Raw genomic sequence first — 14,827 nt, forward strand, 5'->3', positions numbered from 1 at the left:
TTTCTCTTGGGTAGGCATCTAGGAGCAGAATTGCTGGGTCATATGGTAACTATGTTTAGAGTTTTGGGGAACTGCCAGAATGTTTCCCAAACTGGCTGTACATGTTACATTCCCACTAACAATAATGAGGATTCCAATTTCTCGACATCTTTGACAACTTGTTACCTTTAGATTAGTCATACTAGTGGGTATGATGTGCTTTCTCACTGTAGTTTTGATTTCCATTTCCTTGGTGACTACTGACGATGGTGAGCATCTATGCATGTTTATTGACCATTCATATTTCAACAGAAACAACTATTCAAAACCTTTGCTCATTTTTTAATGGGATTGTCATTTTATTATTGAGTTGTAACAGTTCGTTACATATTCTGTATTCTAGTCCCTGAGGGTAAGTGCATGTTAGTGAGGAGGAGGTATCAGAACGCACGCTCCATGACAGGTACTTGGTTTTATTCACTGCTATATCCCCAGCACTGAGATCAGTGCCTGGCATACATCAGAAGGAGTATAATAAATACTTGTGAAAAGAGGCGAGGGAGGAAGGAAATTCCTAAGGAGGAAAAGTACATTAACAAGCACAGGAAAAAGGGAATGAAGGATGCTAACTTACTAAGTGCTTACTGCAGGCCCAGCACCAGATAAGCACCTTGCACCCTTGTATCTTTTAATCCTCACAACAACCCTCTGTGAGATATACTATGATCGCCACTGTATGGAAGAGGAAATTAAGGCTCAAAGGGATTAAGTAACTTGTAAGGTCATACCCAGTAAGTGCTCAACAACTGTTACACCATCTTTCTTCTACTGTCTTTTTCCTTCTGAGGGTGGTTCCTTTCCCTTGGGCCTAATTCCTGGCAGAAGGCATGTGAAAATAGTTCCTATTGTTGAGATTACAATTATTTCCACAGTAATTGGATTCTATAATGAACAAAGGAAAAGTGGGAAAAGATGGAACAAACAATACGCAAGGAGAGATGCTCTCAAATGATTCCAGTATATTTGTACATCAATATTCTACACAATGATGACAGCTGGGAGGAAAGGAAAAACATGCAGATGTCAAAAAAAGTCATCAAGTGTGTGACTTTCCAAAGTCCTTCAGAAGATGCAAGAAAGGGTTTTTGAGGATGCCATTAAGACCTTGCCATATGGGATCACTGTGGGGAAGAACTAAAACTCGGGTTTGGAACTCCAGCCGTCACTGACCCTCTGTGACCTTCATCTCAATCAAATGACCTTCTGTCAGGGCAAAAGGTATTTTCAACTGATAAAAAGGTTGCTTCTTGTTTTCTTGGGCAGCATATCAGCGGAGAACATGCCTGGAATATGAGAAGTACTCATCATTGGATGTTAGGCCTGGAGAAATTTTGGAGATCATCTAGTCCAGAGATTTTAGAACTCTTTTAAACCCAGAAACACACTGTCCAAACAAAATCTGTCAAGAAGTCCAACACGCAGACCGGAGAAAGCAAGAAGTCTTTTGCTGGGGTTTGGAGGGAGCCGGTGGGTCTGAGAAGGCTCTCAGGAGCCCGGCCTAGATGCCACTCCCTCATCTACAGGTCAGTAGGTGGAGGCCCAGAGAAGGAAGTCACGTGGCCCAGGGCACCCATCAGAACCCGGACCTGCGACTCTCCACCCAGCCCTCTCCACCGGGTGCTGCTCTCCACTTCCTCAACTAAGGAGCTGCTTTTCCTTAAGTCGCCTTGCAATTAGTACATGCGGCAATTACGGCAATTTTCACACTGTTATCTCATTATCTGCATGTCAGTCTTCTCACCACATTCTAAGTCAAAGGCCAACAACTCAAGTCCTAACAGGGACCAGATTAGTAATGATTACTGTGACACTATAGGGAGTGACAACAGAAAAAAGAAAATGACAAACAAACAAAAATATTTTGCCAGCCAAACGAACACACCCACTGGTTTACAACTCTTACCTCCAAGTTTCCAGCCAAGTTTCCAGCCCACCTCCTCTCCCCCCCACTCCTTTCTTCCCAAATAAAATCGACGTGAGGGCCAAAGCCATGACTACTCACCCCTGTATTCCCAACTCCTAGCAGAGTGCCTTGATGCGAAGCAATTGGACTCAATAAACGTTTTTCAAATAACTAAAATGAATGAGGATCTGGACCATATCTTTGCATCTTTGTATGTCCACCACTCAATTTACTGAACAAACTGAAGGAATTTGAGATTGTCAAAAGCACGCCATTATCTAGGTATAAAGTACAACTACTATAAGTCAATTCATCCAGTCTTCATGGTAAATATTCTTTAATCACTAAAGAATAGAGTATTGAACATCCACTCTGTGTCCGGGCACAGCCGTAGGCTTGGGGGTACAGTGCTGAACAAGGTAGGTCAAGTCTTTGCTCCTATGGTGCTTAAGCTTCATCATAACCCTAACTGTTCAGATAACACATTTGGATGGTTAAACTAAATTTTAGTTAACATAGAATCCTCGAGAAAGTTATCTGAGACTAAAAGATGCTGTACTAAGCTGATTGCAAAATTCTTTTCTATATTTACTCACATCCTCACCTAATTTACAAGTGCTCTTGATAGAAATCAAATGTGTATTTAGATAATGTCAATACTAAGCAGGATGTAACACATTACAGAGAAGACACGTGCCTAGGGTTTAAGACAGAGAAGCTGACTGGCTGACAAACCATTTGTCCCTGCGGGTTAGTAAATAAATCGCAGGTTGAAATTCGCCTGGAAAGCAGCACTCTGCTCTACACATACACACATCTAAGAAAGGAAGAAGGGTGGAAAGATCTGGCAGAAAAACCACTTTAGAACTACCGCCTAACAAAAGCCAGGCAGGTATCTGGAAGAACCACAGCATGTGTAATTTTACAGAAAATAATATAATGAATTATCACTGAACACTGAAAGCTGAAATGCTTTTTGTGATAAATTTATTCTGTAACTCTTTCTCCATCACTTGTGAAAATGCTTTAATTCAATTCCACTACAGATAAAGGGAGGAAGGAATTGCCATGAATAGATTTAAGTTTTTAAAAACAAATGTTGAATCACAGTTGGATAAAACATCCAAGCTCTACGCCCACTCCCCATTCTGTTACAACAAAATAGCACTGATTACTAGTTTGGTCAAGTGAATTCAGGTGAGCGCCACACCTCCAGGGATGATATTCCAAAGACATCTCTAAGGCTGATTGTATAAATAAACTGGCATATACATTAGGGGAGGGCTTGTTCCTTTAAGAAGAATGAGCCAAGCTTTTCACTTTGATTGTGATCCTCATTTTCTGACAAAGAACCTTAGAGCACAGACATTCGTACAAAAAGCAGCGGCAAACATGGCTAAGCACTGCGCTTCGGTGGCGATTACACAGAAAGAACCTAAGCACAGTCAGCTCTTGCACAGAGTTAACCTACAATTTGGAAAGAGCCAAGGATCCCAGAGGTAATGTAAAAACAGCCCAAACCCCAACATTCTCATATCACAGAGTGGTTTACAACACAAGTGCTGGAGTCAGAAAAATTTGAGCTCAAATACTGGCTTTACTGTTTTATTAGTTGTGCAACTCTGAACAAAATACTTCTCTTTGAGTCGCTTTCTCTCACTCAGCACTTTTTTTACTGAGAGCCAGGCACTGTTGTTGGTGCTAAGAATACACAACGAACAAGACAGACCCAACAAGATCCGCAGGGAGCTAACACACTAGCAGTCACTTATATGCAAAATGTGACAAACGCCAAGATAGAGGAAACATACAAGGTAAAATGATAGCACATAACTAGGTTCCCTAATCCAAACTAGGTGTGGATCAGAGAAAGCTGCCTGGAAGGACATCTCAGTTAAGACCTGAAGGATGAGAAGGACTTAGGCAGATATGCCCCCAAGAAGCATCTAGGCAGAAGGAATGGCTTACAGAAAGGCCTGCAAGTGAGAAAGCTTGACTCTCTGGGAACCAACAGGAAGCTGTTATGGCTGGACCACCAGGAGGGAGGGAGGAGGGAGGGAGGGGGGAGGGAGAAGTGCGGCAAAATAAAGCTGGAGGGGTTAGGGGCCTTTAAAAACATGTTTGAGTTTGGGTTTACCCTAAAAGTAATGGGCAGATGCTTGAGAGCTTTGAGCAAGACTGACAATATCAGATCTAGTGTTCGAAAGATCAGCAGGGAATAGTGTTTAAGAGCACGCATTTCTTAAGCTCCCTTGCCTGAGCTCAAATCCTGGCTGAGTCTTACTAGCCATGTGATGGAGGTGAGTGACTTACTGGCTCTGGGCCTCTGTTTCCTTCTCCTTAAAAATGCAGATACTAGTAAGTATAGACTTCATAGGGTTGTTATGGATTCAATAAGATAATATCTGTAAAGCATTTAGACCAGTGAATGGCACGTACTGTTTTTAAATATGAGGTGTGGTTAAAAAATACAGTGAATGTTTAAATTAAAAAAAAAAAATTAGGGCCGGCCCAGTGGCTCAGGTGGTTGGAGCGCCATGCTCCTAATGCTGAGGTCGCAGGTTCAATTCCCACACGGGCCAGTGAGCTGTGCCCTCCACAGCTAAGATTGTGCACAACAGCTCTCCCTGGAGCTGGGCTGCTGTGAGCAGCTGGAGGTTGGCGTGGTGAGCTGCCGTGGGCTGCTGTGTGCTGCCATGAGCGGCCGGTGGCCGGTGAGTGGCCGGCGGCCAGCATGCGTGGCGGGCAGCCGGTGAGAGCTGCTGTGAGCTGCTGTCAGCGGCCGACAGAGGACCAGCGACCAACTGCCCCAGCCAGAAGGAGCACAAGGCTCTATTATGAGCCTTGCATGGGCCAGGGAGCTGTGTCCTACACAACTAGATGAGAAACAACGACTTGAACCGGAGTGGGGGGGAGGCAAAATAAAGGGGGGTAAAGAATTATTACAGTAAAAGACACGTTGCCATTAATCCCCCTCAAAATACTCCTCACTTTGAACACTTATCCCATTGTTCTAGACACTTTCTGAAGCTGTTCTGGAAGTCCTCTTTCGTGAGTGCTTTTAGTTGCGCTGTCGTGGCCGCCTCGATGTTCTGAATCATTTTGACTTTGGGGAAGAGCCAGAAGTCGCATGGTGCCAGATCCAGTGAATAAGGTGGATGAGGACACACCGTAATGTGTGTGTATGTGTGTGTTTTTTTAATACCTATTTATTAAATACCTATTTAATACTTTTATTTTATTTTACTTTTTTAAGGAGGGCACAGCTCACAGTGGCCCATAGAGGGATTGAACCAGCAACCTTGGTGTTACCAACACCACACTAACCAACTGAGCTAACCGGCCACTCCCGTAATGTTTTTATTTGACAGAAACTGCTGTACCAGAAGTGTTGTATGACATGGAGCCTTTCCATTGTGATGAAAAGATACAGTAAATGCTACTGCTGAGTGTCACCCAACAGAAAGGCAGGGATCTTCAATACGGAAAGCATTGTGTTGAACCTTAGTAACAGTGTGTGGCAAGTTTCAACTTGTTCTGTGCAGTCGAGTGTGAGCCACATTTGAAAGAAGGTGTGTTTTAAAGTGTGCCGTACATCACCCTCCATCATGACAGTGCTCGGTGTCACACATTGCTTCTGTACGGCAATTTCTGTCAAAAACATTATCCACCTTATTCACCGAATCTTGCACCATGCAACTTCTGGCTGTTCTCCAAAGTCAAACTGATTTAGGACATCGAGGCAGCCACGACAGCACAACTAAAGACACTCACAAAAGAGGACTTCCAGAACTGCTTCAGAAAGTTGCAAGAACGATGGGATAAGTCTGTTCAAAGCAAGGGGGAGTATTTTGAGGAGGATTAATGGCAATGTGCCTTTTACTGTAATCAATTTTTTTAATTTAAAAATTCACCGTATTGTTTGATCACACGTCGTAAACACATTTTAAAATTCTGCCTACAGTGTGAAGAGTGGTTCAGAGAGGAAAGGTAGGACTAAAGATGGGGATACTATTTAGGAAGCTGTTGTAATAATGGGGGGATGTCGGTGGCAAAAATCAGGTAGTGGCAGTGAGAACAGAAGGAAAATAAACACTGTACAGTGATCTCTGGGATTTAAGGTAAAATGCAGAATAGTACATATTTAAGAAAGAAGGGAAATGTAGTTATTCATATAAAGGGGGGAAAAATGAAAGGGTATCAGTGACTAATAAAAATTCTAACCTGTAAGGGAAGGAAACTAACAAGTTGGAGGTATAGAGATGGAAGATTTTCCTTCTCTGAACATACCTGGTTTATATCTTCAACTTTAGAACCATGTAAATATTTTAAAACATTATAAAAGAAGAAAAAAAGCAATCCCTAAAAATTGAAAATATACATAATTATGTATCAATTGGTGACAAAACCAAAGAGTATTATTTCAAGCGATTTTAAAACAGTAATTTGACTGTATGTCTGTTATGGAATATGTCCTAAAAACAAATGGCACCATAAAGAAATATCAAACTATTTAGTATTAGTCATATTACTGTTATTTTGAACATATATATAATTGTACTGACAGCACCAGGAACTAAGATTTTTCTGTGTAAGAGGAAAGAAATAAAAATATTAAATCAAAGAAATTAAGTTAAAAATCTCACAATCTTAAATTCGGACTGGGAATATCAATATGAATTCATGATGTATTTTTCTCTTCCTGGTTCTGACGAATGAAAATATCTGGAAGTAATGACAACCCAGTGTAATGAGTACTCCTAACACCCAATTTGTGGTTTTAACATACTCATACCATTTTCCACTAAAAGAAACCAGGGTTCCTTAGAGAATTAGCCAATTCCAGGCCATAACAGAACATGTAAGCAATGGGCTCTGGGCCTCTTTTAAAAAGGAAGTGATTAGAGACAACTGGGCCATGTCAAAAAGACACAGGCACCAACTGCATTAGGCTCCCACTGGCCAAAGACGGGACAATTTGAGCATTAGAAAAATTATATCTGCAATGGATTGAAACAGAAATATGTTAAAAATTCAGGAGTTCATAATGAAAAGGGAAAAAAGAAAAGAAACACCTCACTGGTCACTTCCTAAGTGACCCCCAACTCATTATTCTGAAAACTGACAAAGGGAATAAATCAAGCATTCTTCATATCTTTTCTGCCTAAACTGTATTTCAAGGTATCCGCATAGTTTCAAGAAAAAGTTATTTATAAAATAATTGATGCTAATAAATATAGGAGGAATGCGAAGATTATAAAATAACCATTTTGTAACCCCAAAGAAATAACTGATCTAAGCAATAATCATAAATGGCTGCAAAAATCGTTAGATGAAAGGCTGACAGCTTCATAATAGATGAATCAGGTTGTCCATGAGTCCACTAATCAATCTTAACATCACTGGACAGCAGATCCTACCAATTTGATTCAACAGCAAGTAGACAGCACCCCCAATGAGGTATTTTCAACTAAAAAAAAATTAGACCTGAATCTAATTAACCCTCTAGATCTAATTACCAGTTTACAGGAAATACTGGGATAGAAAAGCATGTTAAATGACACCAGGAGGATATGGTGGGAATTGTGTATAGGACAAATGACTCAGTTTCCACAACAAATATATTCAGCAAATAAATCACAAAATGGAAGAGACTCAGAGACATATGAACAATATTAGATCTTTTTAGATCCTGACTTGAACAAACCAACTGTAAAAGGCCATTTTTGAACACTGACTGGCAATCACGTGATAGTAAAGAATTATAGTTAATTTCTTCATGAGTGATAATGTTGTTTACATTTTTAGAACTACAGTACTTTATAAAGAGCACTTTTCTCAAACATTATCCTGACGCTGGATACCCAGAGACGTCTGGTAAATAGCGTTCAAGATAAATGACAAGAAACACCACTCCCCTGTAAACTCTCCATCTTGACCTCCCAAAATAAAGATAAACCTTTGGACTGTTATTCAAATCACTATCCTCCCTCACCACCAGTCCCAACTATATATCCCATGGCTCTTTATGTCTGTGTATTTTCAGACAAATTGGATTATTTGCAGTTTTCTGCACAGGTCTCAGGAGCCCTTCCTGCATGCCTGTGAGGCCCTGGAACGCCCTCCCACTAACTCTATTTGTCCAAATCCTGTCCTCTTGAAGACCCATCCCAAAAGTTAGCTCCTCCATAAAGCCTTATTAGAACCTCCCGTCAGAAGTCGTCATTCCTGTAGCTCACTTGTGACACCTGTAACATCCTACCTTGTACTGTTATTTTTTTTGAAGTACCTACTGTTGGTCTTATTCAGCAAATTTTTATTGAACGCTAACAACATTTTGGGCCTGTGCTAGGGGCTAGTATGCTACAATGAACAGACACTATCCCTGATCACATGGAGGTTACAGTGAGTAAAGGATGACCAGAATTAATATAATAATAGTAATAATTTAAGAAAAATTAATAATAAGAAATTACAATTATGATAAGTGTTACCAACAGGCGTAAGAGCCATGAGCGGATATAAAGGAGGTGTCAGACACAACTGGACTCTGCTACATACTACCCTGTTTCCCTGAAAATAAGACCTAGCCAGACAATCAGCTCTAATGTGTTTTTTGGAGCAAAAATTAATATAAAACCCAGTCTTATGTATTATATTATATTATACTGGATCTTATATTAATTTTTGCTCCAAAAGACGCATTAGAGCTGATTGTCCAGCTAGGTCTTATTTTCGGGGAAACACGGTAAGTGCATGATTTAGGATTACTTTAAATTACAATGAACTACATGTATACCTTGCTTTATTGCACTTTATGGAGCTTCACAGGTATTAAGTTTTTTACAAATGGGTGACCCCCTCCACCAGCAAAAAGACTACAACTCACTTTATTGTGGCAGTCTGGAAACAAACCCACAATATCTACGAGGGATAGCTGTGTGTGTCTCAATTCCTGACAACACATCTTCTGGGAATGCTTAAGATTTACATAAAATATGTAATGCCATCCCCTGGCACACAGTAGGCCCTCAATAAATAAATATTAGCTCTTATTCCCAGCAGCTGTGCCTGTCGGGAGAGCAACTGTTTGCCTAGGCTTTGGATCCTAGATCCCAAGCCTGCGAAAAGATATCAACCCAATAAGCATTTCAAAAGTAAGTAAAACAGGGAAGGAAGAGGGCATAAGAACACCCAGCATTTGCCTCAGGCGTCTCCTTGAGATGTGCAGTACCATTCTCCCATTTTATAGGTGAAGTAACAGGCTCAAAGAAGGAATGGGGTCAGAGAAACAATGATATCATGGAAGTTCCCAGCTCCAGCGCGTTCTCCCTCCACAATTCTACAACTCCAGTCCCGAAGAAGCCGGGACAAGGGCAGGAGCCCTTCCCAGAAGGCTTTGCAGCGCCGCGGAGAACTCTGGGACACTAGTGGATAAACAAATCCAAGGCAAGGACCGAGCCCTGGGACCGAGAAACTACGTCTTAAGCTTGCCGAGTGCCTGCCTCATCCCTTTTGTGCGCTTACCTTTCCTGGAGCTCCCGCTATCGGGCGCCTCACTAACGCCAGCAAAGGCCGGAAACAGCGCCATGATGACAGGCCGCACCGCCGTTCCCCGCCACATAAATGGCGGCGGCGAGTGGCCGCCGGTAGTGAGGCATCGCGGTGCACTCTGGGAAGTGTGGTTTTCCTAGCGCTCACTCGGGCGTGACCCGAGACCCGACGGGGCGGGGCCAGGCAGGACCGCTTCCCAGTAGTTGGTACCTGCGCGTCTGTGAGAATCGGAAGATGCTGAAACTGGGACATAGACTTGTTCAGGGTAGAAAATACTAGGAAGTTGAGATTCCAGTTCCACCCCTGAACTCACATCATCTCTTACTAACGGGGTCAAATCAATCGAACTCTCTAAGCTTTAATGTCCTCATCTGCAAAATGTTACAAAGTTAAATGAGCATGTAAGTAAGGGGCTTAATTAGAATTGTGCCAGGCCCATGGAAAGCACTTACCAAAAGTTAGCTATTATGCGAGTTGTGACTTCAGGTCCAGCTCAAAGCGATGTGGGATATCCAAACTTCAATCAGCTTGCCATTTTAAATATTTTAGAAATGGCAAAGAATGCAAGGTCCTATCAAGTTCAAAGGTCTTGGCTATTTGGAAAATACCTTTACCCACCTATCAAGTATACTTGACTAAAAAAAAAAAAAAAAAATCTAATCACGTCTACTACCAGAAATACAGGAGATGAAGAAACAATTTAAAGAATTCATACCACCCAGAAGCAATCAGCCAAATCCAGAGTATGGGAAATTATAGAAAACAACCCAGTTTCTTCAACAAATCAGTGGTTTTGAGGGAGTGGAAGACTGCATGCAATACATGAAAAGACCTTAGAGACCAAATGTAGTAGTATATGGATTCATTATGATTCCGGATTGGACAAATTGTAAAAAGATCTTTTGGAGACAGATGGAGGGATAATAAGAGGTGAACAGAGTATTAGATGACATCTAGTAATTCTTAATTCTATTAGGTGAACTAACAGCACTAAAGTTACATGTCACAAAATATTATCCTCCCCTCTATTTTTTCCAACATTTATAAATGTAAAAACCTTTCTTACCTCATGGACCATACAAATTGGAGTGGGAGATTTGACCCAGGGCCATAGTTTGCAGGACCCCTGCAAACTTTTTACCATTACACAAAACTAAAAGTAAACTTTTGAATATTTTTTTTTTCCGTATAGGGAAAATCACCCCAGAGGGCATGAAAACAACTCACTTTATTATCATTATTATCTCACCATGCAGACACTTTGGGTATTTCCAGTGCCTCTATGGAAGGGAGTTCTTAAAATAAACCAAAACCGGTTTTAAATGATAATTTGGCTTTGTATGTAGCTTGCCTAGAGGAAGAGACTGCACTACTCAACCATTTTTAAGTACTTCTTTGTGGCAAAGATTACTCACTCTGAATTGGTAAGTTGCTGTTCTAGGTCTCTCCCTTTTTAGGGTATTCTTGTTTAGACTGCATCCCTCTCACCATTCTTGATCACCTCTGGACACTGACAAGAGTGAATCTTTTCTGTGAAGCTGGAGGAAGAGAAGATACGTAAAAGGAAAGGGGAGAAATTGTGCTGGGGAGATGTGTGAAAAGAGGCTTTGTTCTAGTTACAGAGGAGTTGGATGAGAGATGTACAGTCCTGGTCTCAGTAAATTAGGCAGCCAGACTGGCCATGAAGAATGAAAAAGAGGTAGGCATGAGCAGGAGCTGGAAACTATAGAAAACAGCCTTTCGGCAATGCCATTGCTTAAAGCTCATTACATGTTTGTTGGCAGAATGGCACCTACCAAATTCCCATTTACTTTTGGAGAAGGATATTATAGAAAAAAGAATAGGTAGTGGACGCCTTTTGTTCTGCTTAATTGGCACCCTCTTTTCTGAACTTACAAAGTGGTCATGTTAGTACAATGTGGCTTCACTAACTTGGTCCCATCTGATTGGTCAGGGTAAGTATGTGACCCAACTTGGCCAAGTTTTCAGGGATTCAACCCAGCTCTGACCCAAGCCAGGCCAAGCCGTGTTCTTTTCCAGGAGTTTTTGAAACTAGAACTGAGAAAGAGAAGCTGGTGTCTCTGTGTGTCTGGGCTGCAAGATGTAAGAGCCCGGGAGCTATTGGAGGAGCAGAGGAAACCTGCCTGTGGAGGAAGAAGGATGAAAGCAGGTGTGAGTTGGAGAAGTGGGTCCCAGAGATTTTGGAACTCTAATTCTAGTTGTTTCTGGAACCTCATTCCTCTGCCTGCATTATGGGAAACAGCCCAATATCCTTATAATACATTCCCCACATAAGTAAAACAGATGAAAGCTGACTTTCTGTCATATACAACCAAGCGTCTTTAATAATACAGAATGACAAAGTGAATGAAAGTAATGACACCATTTCCCCGCTCAAGGTCATAATTCCAAAGTCTGGAGGTGTTCCAACTAGTTTCAGCGCTGACTGAGACTTTCAAACGGATCTACCCAGAGCTTGTAAAAGCAAACTCCTTTCATCTTAAGAAGGAAAGAATCCCCACTCACAAACTCGGGCAAACTTGAGAAACAGGTCTAACAACTCACTCAGCCTTAAGGAATTTTCTGGTAGTCCCTGTGAGTAAAAGAAAGAAAATGTGCCTTTGGAAACCAGAGATACCAACAAGGAAATAAAGAGCCTTTCGTCTTTCATTGATGTGATCTGCTTTCCTTTTTTTTTTTTTTTTTTTTTTCTTCTTTTTTTGGAGGGGAATATGGAGGGTGGGAATGTCTTAGGTTGGAAATACCTTTAGTATGTGGACACCATCCCAAATACTAGTTCTTTCATCGTAGCTACACTAGCCTGTTTGTGCCTAATCACAATTCACATGCTCAAGAATCTGAAGTACATAAGGATTTGAGAAGCTGTGCAGAAATTAAAGGATGTCAGCCACAGCATTTGATAATGATGTTACCGGAATCTCACTTAGGCTTACTCTCCTATAAGGAGGGTGGTGTGGTCAGGCTGAGGGTTAAATGAATTTTCTTGGTAGAATACCCTTAAACAAACACTTTTCCCCAAAATGCCCTGAAAGAATTTTCAGCTTTTGTTGTAATTAGAGCTCTTCCAGAAAGTGATAGTTGTTTTATAAGTTACATTGATAATGAAAGAGATCAATGAAACAACATAAACTTTTTTATTTTTTTTATAATTTTTAATAAGCAAATATTAATCCCCACTATTCAAGCTACCTTTCTTTGACGAGGAAAGTGACAGTCTGAGAACTAGTTTGGTCTCAGTCTCCATTTAAAAACTCTTTTTTATTATCTTGTTGATTTTGTCTCTCTGGCGATTCTCCTGGCTTGTGGTCGCATCTCTTTTAAGAGTGGGGCATGAGTGGCTGGTTTATCTCCTCCCCCTTTTATTCCTCTCTTCTCACTGCTTCCTCTCATTGCCAAAAGAGCAAAAGTGTAGATGTTTTTCACCTGTAAATTTCCACTTGCAGGTGGAAGTATGTAAATTAAATGGATTTCACCTTTTGCCCACCCGTTTAGAAACGCAGAGAGGAAGTAGCCTCTCCTTCCATTTTAAGCATGCAATGCATGCTTCATACAGAAAAAATTTTAAAAACAAGAAAGTATAAAGAAGATGGGGAATAATCACCCAATTTCCATTACCCAAAGACAAATACCATTTTGGAGTATTTCTATGCAGGCCTTTTCTTTGTTTTATGCTTTTCCAGTGTCTTAATTTATGGGTTATTTTTTCATCGTAGTCAGGATTACTTTTCCTCCAAATATTCTACATAAGCATCTCTCTGTTTTATTACAAATCTCATAAACATGCATTAGATGTATAATATTTCGTCCAACAGATGGGATCACAGTATACTTAACCATTTCTTATTTCTAGATATGTATTTGTGTCATCCATGAGTTCTCCAAAACACAAATGGCGAGGCAGGATCGTCAGCCACAACATTTTAAATCGTAGCTCATTTACCAGTGGGGGGTGTTTGTAATGATGACCTACCAATGTGCTGGAACATGAGGAATAAGGTGGCAAAAATGGCAGCCCAGAGGGCAAGAGGACACTTACTAAAAAAGACAAATATAACTTCAAATAATAAAGGCAAAGCTCCACAAAACATTTATTCAGTAAAGTCACTATACTGCGTGCCAACAGTACATGCAGCTATCTCAACAAACAGTTGTGGCCTGAGGACACAAGTGCAAAGAAAATAAGTGAACAAGGAGTACTCCAGTACTGGGGAGGAGGGGTTAACTGCCTGGGAAGGCTCACAGAGGTGGAGCTGCTTACCTGGGTTTTGACAAACGAGTTCACTGGATAGACCAAGGAGAAAACCAATGGAGGCAGAGGAAATAGCACGTGCAGAAGTCCTGGTTCTGAAACAGCAAGGTGTGTTCAAAGGACTCTGAACCAGAGCAGTGAAGAGGCTGTGGTGAGCCTGGGAGGAATGGCTGAGGTGAGGTCCTGAAGAAGTCAGATGTCACGTGTTGTACAATAAAGGATTTGTCTGGTCCTTGTCCCTGGTCCTTCCCCAGAGGTAAACACTGTATCCTTGGAATTACCTGAGTGATTCTTTGTTATTCATGATAAGTCCCTGCCATACCTGAGTTGATGCTCATGAGATGACTCAGGATGTGGACCCAACATGCTGGAAAGATCAATCACATGATTAGAAGGTTGGGGCTTTGAGTCAGCTGACCTCTAGGTAGTGGAGGCGGGCCAGAGAGTGAATGCAATCACATGGCCAATAATTCGATCAAACATGTATACATAATGAAACCTAAATAAAACTCAAGACAGCAAGGCTCCAGTGAGCTTCCTGGTTGGTGAACACGTCAGTGTGCCGGGAGGGTGGGGCATCCTGACTCCACAGGGAAAGTGCTCAGAAGCTCTACCTTCAGGCTGCTCCCAGACCTCGCCCGCTGTGTCTCTTCATTTGGCTGGTCCTGATGTGTTTCCTTTCTAATCAAACTATAATAATAAGTATAGGACTTTCCTGAGAGTTCTGTGGGTTGTTCTAGCAAATCATCATACCTTAGGTGGTTGAGGGAATCCCTGAATTTGTAGCCAGTTGGTCAAAAGTATGGGGACCCTTGAACTTGTGGCTAGCATCTGAAGTGAGAGCAGTCTTATTGGGACAGTGCCCTTAACCTGCAAGTCTGTGCTACCTCCAGGTGATTTGCATAGGAACCACAGTGCAATTATTGCACCATGCTAAGGAATTTGGACCTTGTTTTAAGGATATTAAGTAAGAGAATGTCAAACATTTGTGTCTTAGAAAAATCACTCTGTGGCAGTGTAAAGAATGGATTAGACAGGGAAGAATATGAAGGAGGGTGTGC

General features: G+C 41.3%; 1 protein-coding gene across 1 annotated transcript in view; it reads right to left on the minus strand.

The window, feature by feature from the left end:
• The window catches only part of NRDE2 (NRDE-2, necessary for RNA interference, domain containing), a 36,323-nt gene extending 26,722 nt beyond the window's left edge, over positions 1 to 9,601 (minus strand). The window contains exon 1 of the mRNA XM_019744867.3: positions 9,470 to 9,601. Coding sequence (XP_019600426.3) covers positions 9,470 to 9,566 — 97 coding nt within the window. The 5' untranslated portion in view covers positions 9,567 to 9,601. The remainder of the gene's footprint in view (positions 1 to 9,469) is intronic.
• Between the last annotated feature and the right edge of the window lie 5,226 nt (positions 9,602 to 14,827).

The sequence above is a fragment of the Rhinolophus sinicus genome, chromosome 3 (genome assembly GCF_057876585.1).
Source record: "Rhinolophus sinicus isolate RSI-liver-muscle chromosome 3, RSI-T2T, whole genome shotgun sequence".
In the NCBI taxonomy this organism is placed as follows: Eukaryota; Metazoa; Chordata; class Mammalia; order Chiroptera; family Rhinolophidae; genus Rhinolophus; species Rhinolophus sinicus.